At 72.2% G+C, this 17,508-nt stretch overlaps 1 protein-coding gene and 1 non-coding gene across 3 annotated transcripts; one reads left to right on the top strand and one right to left on the bottom strand.

Moving 5' to 3' along the window:
- Positions 1-714: 714 nt before the first annotated feature.
- LOC138847920 (U6atac minor spliceosomal RNA) lies at positions 715-840 on the top strand. The gene has a single exon (XR_011385795.1). It is a non-coding gene; the product is annotated as a U6atac minor spliceosomal RNA (small nuclear RNA).
- A 1,065-nt stretch (positions 841-1,905) lies between these two features.
- WDR5 (WD repeat domain 5) lies at positions 1,906-16,160 on the bottom strand. 2 transcript variants are annotated; one of them, XM_070066673.1, is made up of 14 exons: positions 16,023-16,160; positions 13,006-13,173; positions 11,594-11,702; positions 11,394-11,467; positions 10,206-10,295; positions 10,040-10,129; positions 9,353-9,436; positions 7,361-7,416; positions 5,522-5,568; positions 4,342-4,417; positions 3,979-4,012; positions 3,709-3,783; positions 3,175-3,262; positions 1,906-2,869 (listed from the first exon to the last, which is right to left on the bottom strand). In XM_070066673.1, the coding sequence occupies exons 2-14, from the start codon at positions 13,084-13,086 to the stop codon at positions 2,769-2,771; spliced, it is 1,005 nt and encodes a 334-aa protein (XP_069922774.1). In that variant the 5' UTR covers positions 13,087-13,173; positions 16,023-16,160; the 3' UTR covers positions 1,906-2,768. The 2 variants fall into 2 exon arrangements, with proteins under 2 accessions (XP_069922774.1, XP_069922772.1); XM_070066671.1 differs by having other exon boundaries at positions 13,006-13,153; positions 16,023-16,158.
- Between the last annotated feature and the right edge of the window lie 1,348 nt (positions 16,161-17,508).

Below are 17,508 nucleotides of genomic sequence, written 5' to 3'. Positions count from 1 at the left end.
GCGCCCGCAGGTGCAGCGTTCGGCGCGTATACAGTCGGCGCTCAGGGCTGCGGGGCCGTCGGACGCACGCGCCATCCAGCGAGGGCGCCACCACCGCCGCGGGGAGCCCAAGGGCCACGCGCGGACACTGCACCCGGATCCGAGGGCGCCACGACCCACGCAGGCCGCGCGGGCTCTCGGCCCGCGGAGCGCGACCACGCAGCCACACGACCGCGCAGAGCATGCGCAGACCCTGAGCGCCCCGCGGCCCCAACGCCCCGAGCACCCACAGTTCCAAGCGCAGAGCCGCGTCCGGAAGTCCGTGGGCGGATCTTCCGAACTTCGTTCTCTGATTCGAAACCAGCCACATCCACTTCCGCCGAGGGTGCGGGGCGCTTCCGTCCGCCGGCGAGGCGCGTCGCGTCGCCGCAGGAAGCGCGCCCTCCCTGTTTTGTTTCCGGGGGACTCGGCCTCGCGGAAGGACGCCCGGGACTTCCGGTTGTTCCATTCAGCCTCTGATTGGCTAGTTTTATGAATATATTAAAACACAAACGCAGGTCTGTTTTGTTCTTATTACGCTCGAGTGAATAAAAGTCTCCGGAGGAACAGCGGTTTTTTTTCGTCTTTTCCTCAGTACTTCGCAAATATGAGCTGTGTAGGCTGAGTGAAAGTCACCGTCGCCGTAAAGTGAGTGGATTTTTGGGCTTTAAATACTTTGTGGACGGATTGAGAGCCGTGTTGTATGAAAGGAGAGAAGGTTAGCACTCCCCTTGACAAGGATGGAAGAGGCCCTCGGGCCTTACAACACACATACGGTTAAGGCATTGCCACCTACTTCGTGGCATCTAACCACTGTTTTTTATTACTGCCCACGCCCACGCCACGGGCACAGCCGACCCCACCCCGCTCCGCCGGCCCCGCGGCCCCTTCCTGGTCCCAGGGTCCCTGAAAGGGGACCGAGAGAGGAGGGGGCGGCCGGCCCGCGCCCGCAGGGTGGGGGTCTCTGCAGGAGACAGGAGGGGCAGGCCCCGGAAGCAGGGGTGGGGGCGCTGAGGTGTCCCCCGGCCCACTGTGGAGAGCGGAGTAGGCGCCCTCGGGCCGCTCGGGCCCCGACACCCACGCAGGACCTCGGCTGCAGACCCTGGAGGAGCCTGCTAGGGGCCTGGGGTTTGGCCGTGGCCTGACGTCAGCACCACCCACGTTGAAGGCCAGGAGCGTGGACGGACACGCACGTGCCCAGGCCTGGAGCCAGCCCACGCTCCGCAGAGCGGCGCGGAACCGCGGCCTGCCCTGGGCCTCCGCGCCCCAGGACCCCGGCTGTGTCTGGGTGCCACCCTCCCCCACGACCCCGGGGCTCCCTGCTCGGTCCGCCCCCCAGCAGACGGGGTCCCTCAGGGCCCTGCATTGTGGGCGCTTCCAGGCCCACCAGCTGCGGGGGGCGGGGGGCTCCCCGGCAACACGGGAGACACGGGCGCGGAGTGGGGCGGGCCCTGGCCACGTGGCGCTTGTGGCCCCGCGGGGACAGTGACCAGGCGCCCATGTCCATCTCCGGCTCCGGCCTGCCAGCGCTTGGGGCGAGCAGAGCGCATGGGTTCTCTCCGCCCCTCGGATTGTTCTAGAAACCGAAACCTGGTGGCCACACCGCGGCGCTCGGCTTCCTGCAGGGGTCCCTCCGGCTGCGGGGGCGCACCTCGGCCCGCCCACTCCCGCTGTCCATCATCAGCCGAGGTCTCCGCACACCAAGGACGTCCGGCGGGGCCGGGCCGGCAGGCGGAGGACGAAGCCGCAGGGCTGCTGCCCCCGACACCCCCAAGGGGACCCACGCGGGCCTGAGCACTGGGTGCAAGCCCCCCCCCCCGTGTCTGCCTAACTCTGCCTTCCAGGAAACAACCTCAAAAAGGAAAGAAGAATTCTTGTAGGACGAAATTACAAGACATGAAAATCTTTAATTTCAAAAAGAAATGTATTTTTACATAAATCTACAACAGAGAATTCAAATGTAGAAAAAATAAACTATATCCGGGACACGGCCACTCACAGCCCCCGAGGGAGCCGCGGCCACCAGAGCCGGAGTCCGGGTCCCGGGGACGCCCCGGCGCTGCGCCCAGCCCCCGCACCCACCTCTCCCGGCGCAGTCCCAGGCCCGGCAGCGGGGGCGGCCCCACTGCCTCTGCGGCCCCGCCCTGGGCGGCCCCCACCCACAGGAGCCGCGAGCTGCCTGGGCTGCAGCACGGCCTGGGGAGGGGTCCCGGGCGGTGCCCTGCGACACCGGAGCCCAGGAGCAGCGCGGGCCCGCGTCCTCGGGGAGACCCTTCGACTCCCGCCCCCGCCCCGCGCCGGCCGCGTCCCCAGGGAGCCCTCAAGGCCGCCCACGCCCAGGCCGGGCGCGGCTGCCCCAGGGGACGGAGCCCGGGGACGGAGCCCGGGGACGGAGCCCCAGGACGGAGCCCCAGGACGGAGCCCGGGGACGGAGCCCGGGGACGGAGCCCGGGACGGAGCCCCAGGACGGAGCCCCAGGACGGAGCCCCAGGACGGAGCCCCAGGACGGAGCGCGGGACGGAGCGGGGCGGCGGGAGTGGTCGCAGCAGGGGCGCTGGGCAACGAAAAACCAAGAAAGGTGCAGCACGTTTACGCAAAGACACAACTCACGAAACTGGACGTCACCCTCGAGACACACGAGAACTTTGTTGGCGCCGCGCGGGCACAGCGCGCGGGGGCGCCCCGCCCCGCCCCGGGTGGCCACGCCCGGCCACGCCCCGCCCCGGGTGGCCACGCCCCGGCCACGCCCCCTAGCAGTCGCTCTTCCACAGCTTGATGGTCTTGTCGTTCTCCAGCGCCGCCGAGGCGATGATGTTCTCGGTCGGGTGGCAGGCCGTGGAGATGACCACGTCTGCGGGCAAGGACGCGCTGTGGCCCGCGCTGGGGGCCCGCCCGCCCCGCTCCCCGCTCCCGGGGCCGGCCTTGCCCACCACGCCCCCCTCCCCGCGTGCCCAGGGCCCAGGGCCAGCCTCGCCCCTTGCCCGTGCCCAGGCTCCGGGCAGGGACGCCGACCCCGCCCCCGACCCCAGAGGAGCGCGGCCGCCTCGCAGCCCGGGACGTCCCAGGGCCCTGGCCCGGGCAAGGGTCGGGGTCTGCGGCGCCCCGGGGGCGCGAGGGGACCTGCACAAAGCCCGCCTCCGCCGGGCCGCGCCTCACCTGTGTGGCCCTGCAGCTTCTGCACGATCTCTTTCGTCTGCAGGTTCCAGATGTACACCAGGTTGTCCTCCGAGCCGGACACGATCCACTGGAGGGGAGCACACGCGTGCAGGTCAGAGCTCACGCGTGCAGAGGCCCCGCCCCGGCCCCCACACTCAGGATGCATGCAAGAACTTCCCGACTGTGCCACTTGGCAGTGTGGGCGCACACGCGTGTGCACGGGCCCTGTTAGGAGCGGGACACTAGACGGAGAAGCCCCGCCCCCGCAGCCAAGCTGCAGGCGCCCGGGCCACGCCCCCAGCCCGCCCCACCCACACCACCACTCTCAGGCAGGCTGGAGGTCCTCGGGCCACGCCCCCCAGGCCCGCCCCGCCCCACCCCCAGGCAGGGACGGCGCCCCAAGCCCACCCTGCCCACAGGGCCATATTCAGCCAGACTGGAGGCACCCGGGCACGCCCACGGGCCCGCTTGGCGCCTGCACCCAGCCGGGCAAACCCAGGAGGCCCAGGGCAGCCTGCAGCGAGCCGCACTGACCTTGCCGCCAGTCACGGAGAAGTTGGCAAATATACAGTATTTCTCGTTCTTGTGTCCCGTGTAGGTCTTCAGGCACTGGAAAGGGGGGGCCGGCTGAGCCCTTCCCGCCCCTACCGGCTCAGCCGCCCCCGGACCTGCCCCTCCCCCCAGACCCCCACCTCCGGCTCAGCCAACCCCAGACACCACCCCCCTCAGCCGCCCCCAGACACCCCCCCCAGCCGCCCCAGACCAGCCCCTCCCGGCTCAGCGGCCCCCAGACCCGCCCCTCACCTTCCCCTTGCTGTAGTCCCAGAGCTTCAGCGTGCTGCAAGGCATAGATGGGTGAGGGGCGTCAGCGGTCCCCACCGGAGCCGGGAGGGCGCGCACCGCACCCCTGCCCCACCCAGCCAGCGCCAGCCCCGTGGGACGCTGCGTGCGGGAACATCCACAGGACTTCTCCAGCTGCCCTGCCCCCCCAGGAACCCTGACCTCGGAGGGGAGCAGGGGGCCACCAGGGGGCCGGGCTGGCCTGGCAGGTGCCCACCCAGAGGCTCCAGGTGCTGCTCCACGGAGGCCGGCGGCTGCTGGGGGCTGCCACTAAGCGCCCCGCGGCAGCGCGCGGTGCACCGGGGAGGCGCCCGCAGCAGCACTCACTTGTCCAGGGTGGCGGCCAGGATGTATTTGCCGTTCGGAGAGAACTTCACAAAGGACACCGGGGGGTTGTCGTCATCTGCGGCACAGACGGGCAGGCTGACCCGGCACCCCGTCCCCCAGGCACACACGTGCGGCCAGCACCACCCTGGAGCCCTCGCCCACGCCCGTCCCAGCGGTGAGGGTTGCCACCAGGCCCCGGCACGCCCCCAGCTCGGGACAAGGCTGGCGGTGCCGCTGGCAGAGGCCGAGGTCTCCGTCACCCCCAGGCTGGCCCTGCAGGCGCTGACCTGGGCCCGAGAGCCTCACCAGGGCGCCGGCACTGCAGCTACAGGGGCCACCGCTCCCACACACGGCAACACCAAGGCCAGGGTCCAGGACGTGACTGTGCCGGCCTCCTCACCAGGGGACACAGGGAGGTGCGCCCCGGGCCAGTGTCAGGCCAGCCGCTCCCTGGCCCCGGGTGCCCCTGGGCTGGCAGGGTCCCTGGGGTGTGCGCCGGTGTGGCGTGGTGTCCCCAGCACCAGGGAGGACCCGGCACCCAGCGTTACCCCCAGGGGCTCGGCGGGGCCTCCGCTCCTGTGGGCTGCTCACACACACTGCAAAGGGACGTGGGGGGTGAGGCCACGCAGCCGCCAGCCGAGCCGGTCACGTCGGCTACCGTGAACCAGCGCCCGCCGCCTCTGACCCGTACTGCCCGACCCAGAGAAGTCGAGCGCTCGTCCGCCGGGCCTGGGAGAGCAGACGAAGGCCACCGGCCTCTCCTCCCTGCCTCGTGCCTGCGGCTTGGGCCGTGCTAACCGTCCGCTGGGTCCAAGTCCTGGCCCAGCACCCACTTGCTGTGTTTGCTGTGTGGCCCTGGTTACTCAGCATCTCTGCACCCGGCCTGGGGACAGGCACGAGGACGGGTGCCACCACGGGGCCACGCACGTTCCTCAGACCAGGCCCGGACGCTGGCTCTGCTGCGGGCAGCAGCCGGCAGGTCTGAGCCCAGTGCAGGAGGCCCGGAGGCCGGAGCAGCCGTCCCGGGCGAGGCCCGACAGGCCCAGCGCCGCACGCTGGCCCCTGCAGGAGCTGACCTGCCATCAGGAGGGGCTGCCAGCCACAGCCGGCAGTGCTGAGGGGCAGGTCTGGACGGAGCTGGGGCAGGTCAGGACGGAGCTGGGGCAGCCGCGGGACTCACCGATGAGCGTCTTCAGGCACTGGCCCGAGGCGGTGTCCCAGATGCGACTTCAGAGCAGGGGAGAGCAGCGAGGACAGGGAGTCACCAGCGGTCAGCGCCGGCACACCGCCCCGCCCCGCCCCGCCCCGCGCTGCTCCCCAGGGAGGACCCCTCCCCGCAGCCGGCACCGAGGAGGAAGGTGGGGGCGCCCCCTGCAGGTAGGCAGTGAGGACACGGGGTGCCGGCCCCTGCGGCCTGGGCAGGTGCAACCCGCACCCCCACCTGTGTCCCTGCACGTCCTCTCCCAGCGCCCCACGGCCTGGGCTCTGACCTCTGCCCTCTGCCCTCTGCCTGCCACAGGGGCGGGCCCTGCATGCGTCCGGGTCTCTGCACCCTCTTCTGCCCCCAGACTTGTCCCTCGGGGGTACAGATTACAACCCAGCAACGGCACCCTCCTCATCAAGGACCCCGCGGGGCCCAATTCCACTCCATCCCCAGTCGCAAAAACCCCTCGGGGCCGGCTGAGCGGCGGGCGACCTGGCTGCGCCCCTACAGCCTGCTGTCCGCCCGGGCGCATCCCTGAACACCCCCGCTTCTCTGTCCTCGTCACACAGGAGCCCAGGAGGACGTCCATGTTCCACCCCCAGGCCCACCAGGCCCGCTGAGCACGGGCTGGCTTCCCGGCTCCCAGCACGCACCGGGGGCTACGCTGGTGTCTGGAAGCTGCCCCACACCGGGGGGCTTCTGATCCTTGAACACCAGAACCCGTCTCCTAGAGACGGCGCTCGTCCACGCCCGTGTGGCTGCGTCCCCCGGTCCGGCAGGGAACTCAGGCAGGGGCGCGGGCACGCGCTCGCCCGACTGCGCCGGCCTCCCGGTGCCTCTGCGCCCTCTGTGGCACCAGCGCGTGCCTGGGCCCGGCTGTCCCGCTGCAGGCAGCTCCCGACCCACGGCTTCTCCTCTCCTGATTCCGTCAACAACCCTCAACGCATGCCGGCCGGCCTCTGCTGTTTTCCTTGGAAACCTGGTCCCCGGGAGACGGTGGCCAGGGCAGGCCAGGGCCAGGTACGCACTTCCTGTAGGCCTGTCTGGTCAGCACCCAGGCCAGCACCACGGTGCAGCCGGCTCACGGAACGCGCCTCCAGGAGGGCTCGGCGCCCGGCCGGCTGCAGCTGGGACGGAGGCCTGGCAGGGCCCCTGGCCTGTCCGGCTCTGCGTGGGGCGGAGGCCGGGGGCAGCGAGGCAGAGCGCTGGGTGTCAGCGCCCCGCGGTCTCGGCTCCGCGTCCCCCACCTGCCCGCCAGGCCCACTTGTGGGAAGTTTCTCTCGGCTGTGCACCTGCCTCCCCTTGCGCTCAAGGGTGTCGCGAGAGCAACACAGGCGCGGGCGAGTTCATCAAAGCCCCAGCTCGCCAGCTCCGAGCAGGGCCCTCCCCCCAGGCTGTCTGCCCAGGGCCCCCTCTGCCCTTCCCTAGCCAGCACGTCCTCTCGACCGGGCTCATCAACCGAGCCAGCAGCGGCCCCCGTGGCCCACGCCAGCCCCCGTCACGGACCCGCTGGGCACCACTGAAGCATTGCTGCATTTTCCTGGACACACAGCGCCCACGCCCGGGCGTTACCCACTGGACACGCGGCAGAGCCCCGCCCCCAGGCCCCTCCTCTCACTGAGGGCTCGCCACAGCAGGGGCCCCAGACCGCAGCCCCACCGCCGCCCGCCCCAGCCTGTTCGGCGCCTCTGGGCCTCCGAAGCCGGCAGCCCCCGGCAGGAAAGCCGCTGGTAGCTCCAGGCCGCCGGCTCTGCCGCGCGGTCCGAGCTCGGAACAGCAGAGCCGAGCCCTGGTAAGGGACAGACGCCCACTCACCAGAGACCATCGTAGCTGCTGGAGACGATCAACGAGCCGTCACGGTTGAAGTGAACCTGAAAATGAAAGTGGGGTCGGCAGATGTACTTCCAGGTCATCACCAGGCCGCTTCCTGCCTGCACGGACGCACGACAGAGGCGGTGCACAGGCCCCGGGCCCGGCCAGCCGCAGGCGACACACACAAGGGGTCAAGCGGGCACAGCGACGGCTCCAGCTGCTGTCTCGGGCCCTGAGATCCCGGGGCAGTGATGGGGAGCGACAGGAAACACCCCGCCTGCCCGGCTGGGGTCAGCCCAACGAGGCAACGTGGGGCCGACGACCCGAGGCACGTGGGTCTCCCCGCACTCCGCGCCTGCACCTGCCTGCAGCCGTCCAGACGGCCAGACCACCGCCGAGCACAGGCCCCGCACAGTGGCAGAAGCGAGATCCAGGACCCTCTGGGCCAAGCCCCCCACTCGCCCTGGCTGCAGACCCCAGGAGCTGACCCACGCTGCTTCCCAACCCCCTCCTGTGGAACCCAAGGAGCGGGGGTCACCGCGACGGAGATAAGTGACGACCCCGGCTGCCTGCGGCTGTCATTCACGAGGTCAAGGGTCAGGGTCCGTCAGGGCTGGCCCAGGGCCCGCCTCTCTGCAAGGGGCACCTCTGGAACTGCCCTGGCCCAACCGTCGGGCCGGGCCTCAGCACCGGCTTCCCCGTGCAGCTGCCGACGCCAAGGACACTCTCCTGGCACTGCGGGGCCGTCCCGGGCAGCCGGAAACAGCTGCAGACCTGAGCAGGTCCCCAGCACAGGGCGGGGGCAGTCAGCGCGTGCCAGCCCACCCAAGGCCCCGCAGGGCACAGCCGGGGCCACCCCGGGTCCCCAGCGGCTGCGCAGGCGAAGGCCACGCAGGGCGACGCCGTGGTGGCGCTCCCTGACCCCGCGGAGCGCCAGCGTTCTCCTGGCTCCGCCCGGCCCCGTCTCCCAGACAACTCACTTCACGTGTCACCCCGACACGCCGCCCACACACCGTGCCGGGTCTCCCGTGGCTACGTCTCCGAAATCTCCAAGTCCGGTTTCCCAGACTGGGCCCCGCGGGGGCCGCCTGCTGGGGAGCCGGCCGGCGCAGCGGCACTGCCCGCGGCCCCGGCAGCAGCAGCCACCGCTCTCCCAGGCCGTGGACGCCACGCTCACCTCCCCCGATGCAGAGCGATTCTCTGCCGCGGGCCACTGCGCCGGCAGCCCCGAGCCCACCTAGGCCCGCCCCGAGCCCACCTAGGCCAGCCCCGAGCCCACCTAGGCCCGCCCCGCGGCCCAGAGCAGGTGCCCGGTGCCGAGCTCAGGTCCTCCGCACCCAGGGCCCCGGCTGCCTGGCCTCACCCTGGCCGTTGCGGACACACTGGGGATGAGGCCGTGTACGGAGGACCCGCCTCTCCCTTTCGCTCCTTCAAAGACACGGGAAATCAATCGGTAATAAAAAGCCTGCAGCCACAGCTGAGGACCGGGGGCTCCAGGGCTCCCCTCAAGCTCACTAACCCCGCCCGCCGGTCACTCCTTGCGTTCCTCCGCCCCAGCCGCTCAGCGCCACTCATGCCTGGAGGACAGCGCGGCGGGCAGGGTCCCGCACAGGCCCAGACGCCCCACAGACAAAACGCTGCAGCAGGCTCCGGCCAGGCCTGAGGCCGAGCCACCGCCCCACCCCCGCTCACGGAGCAGCCGCGGACACTGCACGCGGCTTCGCTCTCCCCGCGCGCCCCGCACCCCGGGATGGCGCCCGCACGCCTGCAGCTCGGACAACACGCACGGCTGGGACCAGCAACTCAGCGTCCACCGCGTGTCCACAGGCCCGGGCCATCCCGGCCACCTCCGACGAGCAAGGCTACCTCCACGCGGAACCCCCTTCCGAGGTCGGCTCCCCACGCGGCCCTGCTCCCCCGAGACTCAGGTCGGGGACGCTGCCCCCGGAAGCCCACGCCCGCAGTGGCCGCGTCCCGGGGGTGGGGGGGACTTACGGCTGACACGGGGTCCGAGTGCGCGGGCAGGGTCTTGAGGCACTTCCCCGTCTTCACGTCCCAAATCCTCACGCTCTCGTCAAACTAGGGCAGGCGGGACAGGACAGTGGCCCACGGCAGGAAGGCAGGGCCCCCTCCGCCACGCCGCGCCCCCACGCACCCCACCCCCACGCAGCGCAGCCCCGCCCCCGCCCCCGCCCCGCACTCACGGAGCTCCGCCCCGCCCCCACGCAGCCCCGCCCCCACGCAGCCCGCCCCGCCCCGCACTCACGGAGCTCCGCCCCGCCCCCGCGCAGCCCCGCCCCGCACTCACGGAGCCCCGCCCCGCCCCCGCGCAGCCCCGCCCCGCACTCACGGAGCCCCGCCCCGCCCCCCCCCCCCGCGCAGCCCGCCCCGCCCCGCACTCACGGAGCCCCGCCCCGCCCCCCCCCCCCGCGCAGCCCGCCCCGCCCCGCACTCACGGAGCCCCGCCCCGCCCCCGCGCAGCCCCGCCCCGCACTCACGGAGCCCCGCCCCGCCCCGCACTCACGGAGCCCCGCCCCGCACTCACGGAGCCCTGCCCCGCCCCCGCGCAGCCCCGCCCCGCACTCACGGAGCCCCGCCCCACCCCGCCCCCCGCGCAGCCCCGCCCCACACTCACGGAGCCCCGCCCCGCCCCGCCCCCGCGCAGCCCCGCCCCGCACTCACGGAGCCCGACACGATGAGGTTGGACTGCGGGTTGAAGTTGCAGCAGAAGACGTAGTTGCTGTGGCCCTTCAAGGTCTTCAGGCACTTGCCCTGCAACAAAGCCCCTCAGACTCCGGCGGGCGGGGCCGGGACCACCCCCAGGGCCCCGCGGGCGCGCGCGGCTCACCGAGCTCACGTCCCAGATCTTCAAGGTCTTATCGTCGGAGGCAGAGACGAGGAGGTTGGAATCTGAGGACCAGGCCACGTCGGATATTCCCTGGGGGAGACCACGGTGAGCTCCGGCAGCGACAGAGCTCGGCCCAGAGCCGACCCCCGAGAGGCCGGGGCGCTGTGACCCCGAGAGGCCGGGGCGCTGTGACCCCGAGAGGCCGGGGCGCTGTGACCCCGAGAGGCCGGGGCGCTGTGACCCCAGAGAGGCCGGGGGCGCTGTGACCCCCCCCCCGAGAGGCCACGGGGCGCTGTGACCCCCGAGAGGCCCGGGCGCTGTGACCCACCCCCCCGAGAGGCCAGGGCGCTGTGACCCCCCCCCCGAGAGGCCCCGGGGCGCTGTGACCCCCGAGAGGCCCAGGCGCTGTGACCCCGAGAGGCCCCGGGGCGCTGTGACCCCCGAGAGGCCCGGGCGCTGTGACCCCCCCCCCGAGAGGCCGGGGCGCTGTGACCCCGAGAGGCCGGGAGCTGTGACCCCGCGAAAGGCCCGGGCGCTGTGACCCCCCCCCCGAGAGGCCACGGGGCGCTGTGACCCCCGAGAGGCCCGGGCGCTGTGACCCACCCCCCCGAGAGGCCGGGGCGCTGTGACCCCCCCCCCGAGAGGCCCAGGCGCTGTGACCCCGAGAGGCCCCGCGGCGCTGTGACCCCCGAGAGGCCCAGGCACTGTGACCCCGAGAGGCCGGGGCGCTGTGACCCCCCCCCCGAGAGGCCCCGGGGCGCTGTGACCCCCGAGAGGCCCCGGGCGCTGTGACCCCGAGAGGCCCCGGGGCGCTGTGACACCCCCCCGAGAGGCCCCGGGGCGCTGTGACCCCCGAGAGGCCCAGGCGCTGTGACCCCGAGAGGCCGGGGCGCTGTGACCCCCCCCCCCGAGAGGCCCCGGGGCGCTGTGACCCCCGAGAGGCCCGGGCACTGTGACCCCGCGAGAGGCCGGGGCGCTGTGACCCCCGAGAGGCCCCGGGTGCTGTGACCCCGCGAGAGGCCCGGGCACTGTGACCCCGGGAGAGGCCGGGGCGCTGTGACCCCCGAGAGGCCCGGGCGCTGTGCCTGCCGGCGGGGGCCAGTGTGGGCACAGGGAGAGCGCGGCGGAACACGCGGGGGGCCCTTCCCCCGCCAGGCCTCCTCCAGCCCCGCTCCCGGGGACACCCACCAGCTTGTGGCCCGAGATGGTCTTCTCAAACTTCCCGTCGTATGCGCCCCAGATTTTAATGAGTTTATCAGCAGCTGAAAGAAAGAGGGAGGCGGGGCTGGGGCTCAGGGAGCATGGTCGCTCGGCCACCCACTGCCTGGGCTTCCCGGACCCCAGCGCGGGGAGATCGCCCCCCCACCCGCCCCGCCCGCGGCACCTACAGGAGCTGGCCAGCCACTCGCCGTTGGGGCTGAATTTCACGGAGGACACGGCTTTCGTGTGGCCGGCCAGGGTGAATTTCAGGGCGTAGTTGGGCTTCACAGGCGTGGGCTGTTGGAGAGAAGGCAGAGGTCCCACTAGCAGAAGCCCCCCCCCCCAGCTAGCAGCCACGTGGACCCCAGCTGAAGGCCGGCGCAGCCCCCCTAGGCCAGGCGCCTGCTGGAGACTCTACCCGGAGCCACCCTGCAACCCGAGGTCACGGTTCCCCCCAGAGGCCCCTCTGATGTGACCACCCCAGCCCCCCCAGCCCCACTGATGCAACACCCCCCACCCCCCCAACCCCCCCAGCCCCTCTGATGTGACCACCCCAGCCCCCCCAGCCCCGCTGACACAACCACCCCCACCCCCCCAGCCCCGCTAACGCAACCACCCCCACCCCCCCAACCCCTCTGATGTGACCACCCCCAACCCCCCCAACCCCTCTGATGTGACCACCCCCAACCCCCCCAGCCCCTCTGATGTGACCACCCCAGACCCCCAGCCCCGCTGACACAACCACCCCCACCCCCCCAGCCCCCCCAGCCCCGCTGACACAACCACCCCCACCCCCCCAACCCCCCCAGCCCCTCTGATGCGACCACCCCCACCTCCCCCACCCCCCCAGCCCCTCTGATGCGACCACCTCCACCCCCAACCCACCCACCCCAACCCCCCCACGTGGCCCTGCCACGTCCCAGGCCCAGCAGCTCCAGCCTGGTTCAGCTTCCCTGGGCTGCACCTGCAGGCCTGGTACCTTCACCAAAGGCCCCCGCATCCCACCGCCCAGACCAGGGCCCCCATCCCACCGCCCAGACCAGGGCCCACATCCCACCGCCCAGACCAGGGCCCGCATCCCACCGCCCAGACCAGGGCCCGCATCCCACCGCCCAGACCAGGGCCCGCATCCCACCGCCCAGACCAGGGCCCGCATCCCACCGCCCAGACCAGGGCCCGCATCCCACCGCCCAGACCAGGGCCCCCATCCCACCGCCCAGACCAGGGCCCGCATCCCACCGCCCAGACCAGGGCCCGCATCCCACCGCCCAGACCAGGGCCCCCATCCCACCGCCCAGACCAGGGCCCGCATCCCACCGCCCAGACCAGGGCCCCCATCCCACCGCCCAGACCAGGGCCCGCATCCCACCGCCCAGACCAGGGCCCGCATCCCCGCCCAGGGCCTGCTGGGGCCGAGGGCCGAGTTCCGCAGACGGGAGCAGGACCGAGCGCCCGTGTTTTGTACGAAGCTGCCGCGGGCGTTCACCAGGACTGCGGTCACTCGGGGAAGGCGGGCGGCGACATCAGCCCGGCCCTGCAGGCCCAGTCCTAACCTCTGCCGCCCCAGGCCGGGAGGGGGGCAGTGCCGTCAGGTCCCCACCTTGCTCTGAGTGGCGGACGAGGAAGGGGTGGGCTGGGCTCTGGCGGCCTCGGTCTCGGGCTTCTTCTCCTCCGTGGCCATGGCGCTGGCGCCCAGCAGGCGGGACCGCAGGGCAGGAGGCTGCGGCTAACCGAGGTCTACAGTGGGCCTGGGCAGCGCAAACCGTATCTAGACGTTAATTCCCAGGAAAAACGGTACAAAAAGAAATCTACTTAGAAATCTCTAGCAGCCGGCTCACTAGGCTAATCCTCTGCCTTGCGGCGCCGGCACACCGGGTTCTAGTCCTGGTCGGGGCGCCGGATTCTGTCCCGGTTGCCCCTCTTCCAGGCCAGCTCTCTGCTGTGGCCCGGGAGTGCAGTGGAGGATGGCCCAAGTGCTTGGGCCCTGCACCCCATGGGAGACCAGGAGAAGTACCTGGCTCCTGCCTTTGGATCAGCACAGTGCGCTGGCCGCAGCGGCCATTGGAGGGTGAACCAACGGCAAAAGGAAGACCTTTCTCTCTGTCTCTCTCTCTCACTATCCACTCTGCCTGTCAAAAAAAAAAAAATGCATAAAAAAGAAATTTCTCAGGGCCAGTGCTGTGGCACAGTGGGTAAAGCCACCGCCTGCAGTGCTGGCATCCCATATGGGCGCCGGTTCGAGTCCCGGCTGCTCCTCTTCCAATCCAGCGCTGTGCTGTGGCCTGGGAAAGCAGTGGAAGATGGCCCAAGTGCTTGGGCCCTGCACCCACGTGGGAGACCCAGAAGAAGCTCCTGGCTCCTGGCCTCAGGTCGGCACAGCTCCAGTCGTTGTGGCCAACTGGGGAGTGAGCCAGCGGAAGGAAACACCCCCCACCCTGTAACTGCCTTTCAAATAAATAATCTTTAAATGAAAAAAAATATTTTTTATTTGAAAGAGTTACACAGAGAGATAAAAGAGGCAGAGAAAGAGAGAGAGAGAGAGAGAGAGAGACATCTTCCATCTGCTCCACTTCCGATCCAGCTCCCTGCTGTGGCCTGGGAGAGCAGTGGAAGATGCCCAAGTGCTTGGGCCCTGCACCCGCGTGGGAGACCCGGATGGAGCCCCTGGCTGCTGGCTTCAGCCTGGCTTGGCCCTGCCATGTGGAGTGAACCAGCAGACGGAAGATTCGTTCTCTCTTGCGCCCACTAGCTCACTCACTCTCATCTCTGCAACTCTGCCTTTCAGTAAATAAATATTAAAAAGAAAAAGAAGCCACGTCAGAAAACAGGAGCGGCCCCGTGGCCTGTGCCCAGCCTGGGCACTCGCAGCCTCAGAGGCTCCGACCCCCGTGCCCGAGAGCAGGGGGCTCTGCCTGCCGGGGGCCAGCCCCGGCTCACCGGCCTCAGCCCGACAGCAGGAGCCGCCCACAGCCTGTACAGCACGCCCGTCACCAGCCCCAGCAGACAACAGCGCCCAGGGAGCCACACTGACCATCACCGACCGCCGGGGTGCTGGGAGCCGGCACCACCCCACCCCGCACAGGCCCGGGCATCCAGGCAGAGGTGCGGCCACAGCTCCGCGCCACCTGCAGCACCGGCTCCCAGCCCAAGGATGGAGCCCGCTCTGAGCTGAGCGCCAGGCCGGGACCCCACCGCCAAGGCCAGGGGCACAGGGAAGCCCTGCCCCACCCAGGGCTGCCCCCAGGAGAGGGCGGAGCTGGAGCCCCGGAGCCCCCGCCCCATTTCTCATCAAACAGCCTGGACACAGCTTCTCCACCCCACAGGGCCAGCAGTTGCCGCACCAGGCGGGGTCCCGGTGTGCAGGTGAGTTCGGGAAAGGGGGGGGGGGTCCGTCTCCAGGGCAGCTGCTGCCTCCTGCCCCCCCCCCCACGTCTCGGTCCCGGCTGTATGTCCAGCCGACTCCTGGGCTGTACCACCTCGAGACCCCGACCCCGGGCGGGAACAGGGCTCAGCCCGCACCCACTGAGACCCCATCCCCGGGCGGGAACAGGACACAGCCCGCACCCACCTCGAGACCCCGGCCCAGGAGCGGGAACAGGGCGCAGCCCGCACCCAGAGACCCCGGCCCCGGGCGGGAACAGGGCGCAGCCCGCACCCACTGAGACCCCATCCCCGGGCGGGAACAGGACACAGCCCGCACCCACCTCGAGACCCCGGCCCAGGAGCGGGAACAGGGCGCAGCCCGCACCCAGAGACCCCGGCCCCGGGCGGGAACAGGGCGCAGCCCGCACCCACTGAGACCCCGGCCCAGGGAGGGAACAGGGCGCAGCCCGCACCCAGAGACCCCGGCCCCGGGCGGGAACAGGGCGCAGCCCGCACCCAGAGACCCCGGCCCCGGGCGGGAACAGGGCGCAGCCCGCACCCACTGAGACCCCGACCCAGGGGCAAGTACAGGGCGCAGCCCGCACCCACCTCGAGACCCCGACCCCGGGCGGGAACAGGGCGCAGCCCGCACCCACCGCCTCTCGGTCTCCCGGGGCGGGAACAGGGCGCAGCCCGCACCCACCCGCTTTCCGTCTCCCGGGGCGGGAACAGGGCGCAGCCCGCACCCACCGCCTCTCCGTCTCCCGGGGCGGGAACAGGGCGCAGCCCGCACCCACCGCCTCTCCGTCTCCCGGGGCGGGAACAGGGCGCAGCCCGCACCCACCCGCTCTCCGGGCCCGGGCGAGCCAGGGTCGCCCCCGGGGCGGCAGCCGCCGGCCGCTCACCTGTCTCCCTGCAGAGCCTCGGCCGAGGGGGCGCGCAGAGGCGAGAAAGGGGCGCCTGGTCACGGCACCCCAACGCGCCCTCGCGCCCGGGCCTCCCCGCAAGCAGCGCGGCCCGGGCGCGGGCGAGCCGGGGCCGGGGTCTCTCGGCGCCGCGCAGGGCCCGAGGCCTGTCACGCGGGCGGGGGTCGCGGCCGGAGGCTCGTCCTCGCCGGCGGGCGGCCGGGGGTCCCGGGCGGGGCCGCTGCGGCGCCGGGCCGGGCCTGGGGCGCGGCGGGGAACACGTGCGGCGCTGGGGGGCCGCCCCCCGCCCGCCTCAGGCCCGCCTGGGGCCGCGCGGGCGCCCACTCACCTTGCCGGGCCGCGGCGGCGGCGGCGGGCCGAGGCCTGGGGCGTCGCGTCGGCCGCCGCCTGGGCGGGAGCGCGGAGCGGGCGCAACGAGGCTGCGGCTCGGGCGGGCGCCGGGCGGCGTGCGGGGCGGCGGTGCGCGTGCGCGAGGGCGGGGCGGGGCCGGGGCGGGGCCGGGCGCAGGGCCCGCCCCCGGCGGCGGCGGCGCTACGGACCGCCGCGAGGGCCGCAAGGCTTCAGGCGGGGTCTCGCGCCTTGCAGGGCGGCCCGCGGCGCGCGTTCCCGCCCCAGGAGCGTTAAGCTCGCCAGGCGGCTGTTACGGGCCCGGCGCCCCTCGCGTTCGCGGGAGCTGACGCGGAGCGACACACTCGGAAGCGTCCGTGTGCCCGCCGCGCCGTCGCCGGCCGCGCGCCTGTCCTGCGGGCTCGCGGCGCAGGTGCGCGGGCAGCGGCCCCGGCGCGCACGCCGGGTCGGAGCCGGGTCTCCTGCTGCCCGCCCTGGCCCTCCCCGCGGGGCCGGCTCCTGGGCGCGTGGGTTCTTCCCGCCTCTTCCTGCCAAGAGCCCAGGTGGACGCACCTGCGCCCGCCGGCAGGTGCACCTGCTCTCGGCCCTGCGGGTGGGCTCACCTGCGTGGACGGGCGGGGCCGGACCTCCCGCCCCAAGGCCTGCGCGGCCCCCCCGGGCCACCCCACTGCTGCTGCCCTTGCGGGCGGGGCCCGGCGCCTTGGCGGGGGGCCCGGCCTCGCAGCCCCGTGGGCAGGAATGGCCAACCTGACAGGGCTACCTGCGTAAGCACAGGAGGGAGCACACGAAACGGAACTCCCGGGCCGCGGGGAGAGGCCGAGAGGAGCCCCCTCCAGAGCGACCCCTGCCGCCTCCCGCGCTGGCCCACCCGCCCCCGCCTGGCCCAGACTGCGAGCCCACCGGGCCCTGGCCCTAGCCTTGGCCTCCACTCCTCGCGTCTCAGCTCCAGCGCCCCCTCCCCCAGCCTTTCCCAAACCCAGCCTCTCTGCCCTGTTCCTCCGCAGTCTAAGCCCCAGCCCTGAGCTCCGAATTCAAACCCGCCCCACCCCCAGGGTTGGCCAGAGCCGGCCTCCAGGCGACCCCACAGCAAAAGTACCTCCCGGGTCCAGCCGGCAATGAAGGCGCCTGGAGACCAGGTTCCCAGTCCCCGGGGCTTAGAGCTCCCTTGGGACAACTCGGGCCATCGCTAAAATCCCGCAACCCCGCGCTCCAGCTCTGCGGGTACCTGGCTTTATTGTCGAATTTTCAAATCCACACAGAAAAGTCCCAGGCGGGGATGCCAGGGCCGGGAGACCCGGCAGGGCTCAGAGACCCCCGGCCTGCCCCCGAGTGAGACGGAGGACTTACTGGAAGGCAGAGGGCTAGTACACACTCAGACGGGGGTGCAGGCCCCAGGCTGGGCCCCCCTGTGGGGGGGATTGGGTGGGGCTGCAGGGCGCCTGGGGTCTCCAGGCCGGGCAGCAGGT

The sequence above is a fragment of the Oryctolagus cuniculus genome, chromosome 1 (genome assembly GCF_964237555.1).
Source record: "Oryctolagus cuniculus chromosome 1, mOryCun1.1, whole genome shotgun sequence".
NCBI lineage: Eukaryota > Metazoa > Chordata > Mammalia > Lagomorpha > Leporidae > Oryctolagus > Oryctolagus cuniculus.
This window is presented reverse-complemented; position numbering and strand designations above follow the sequence as displayed.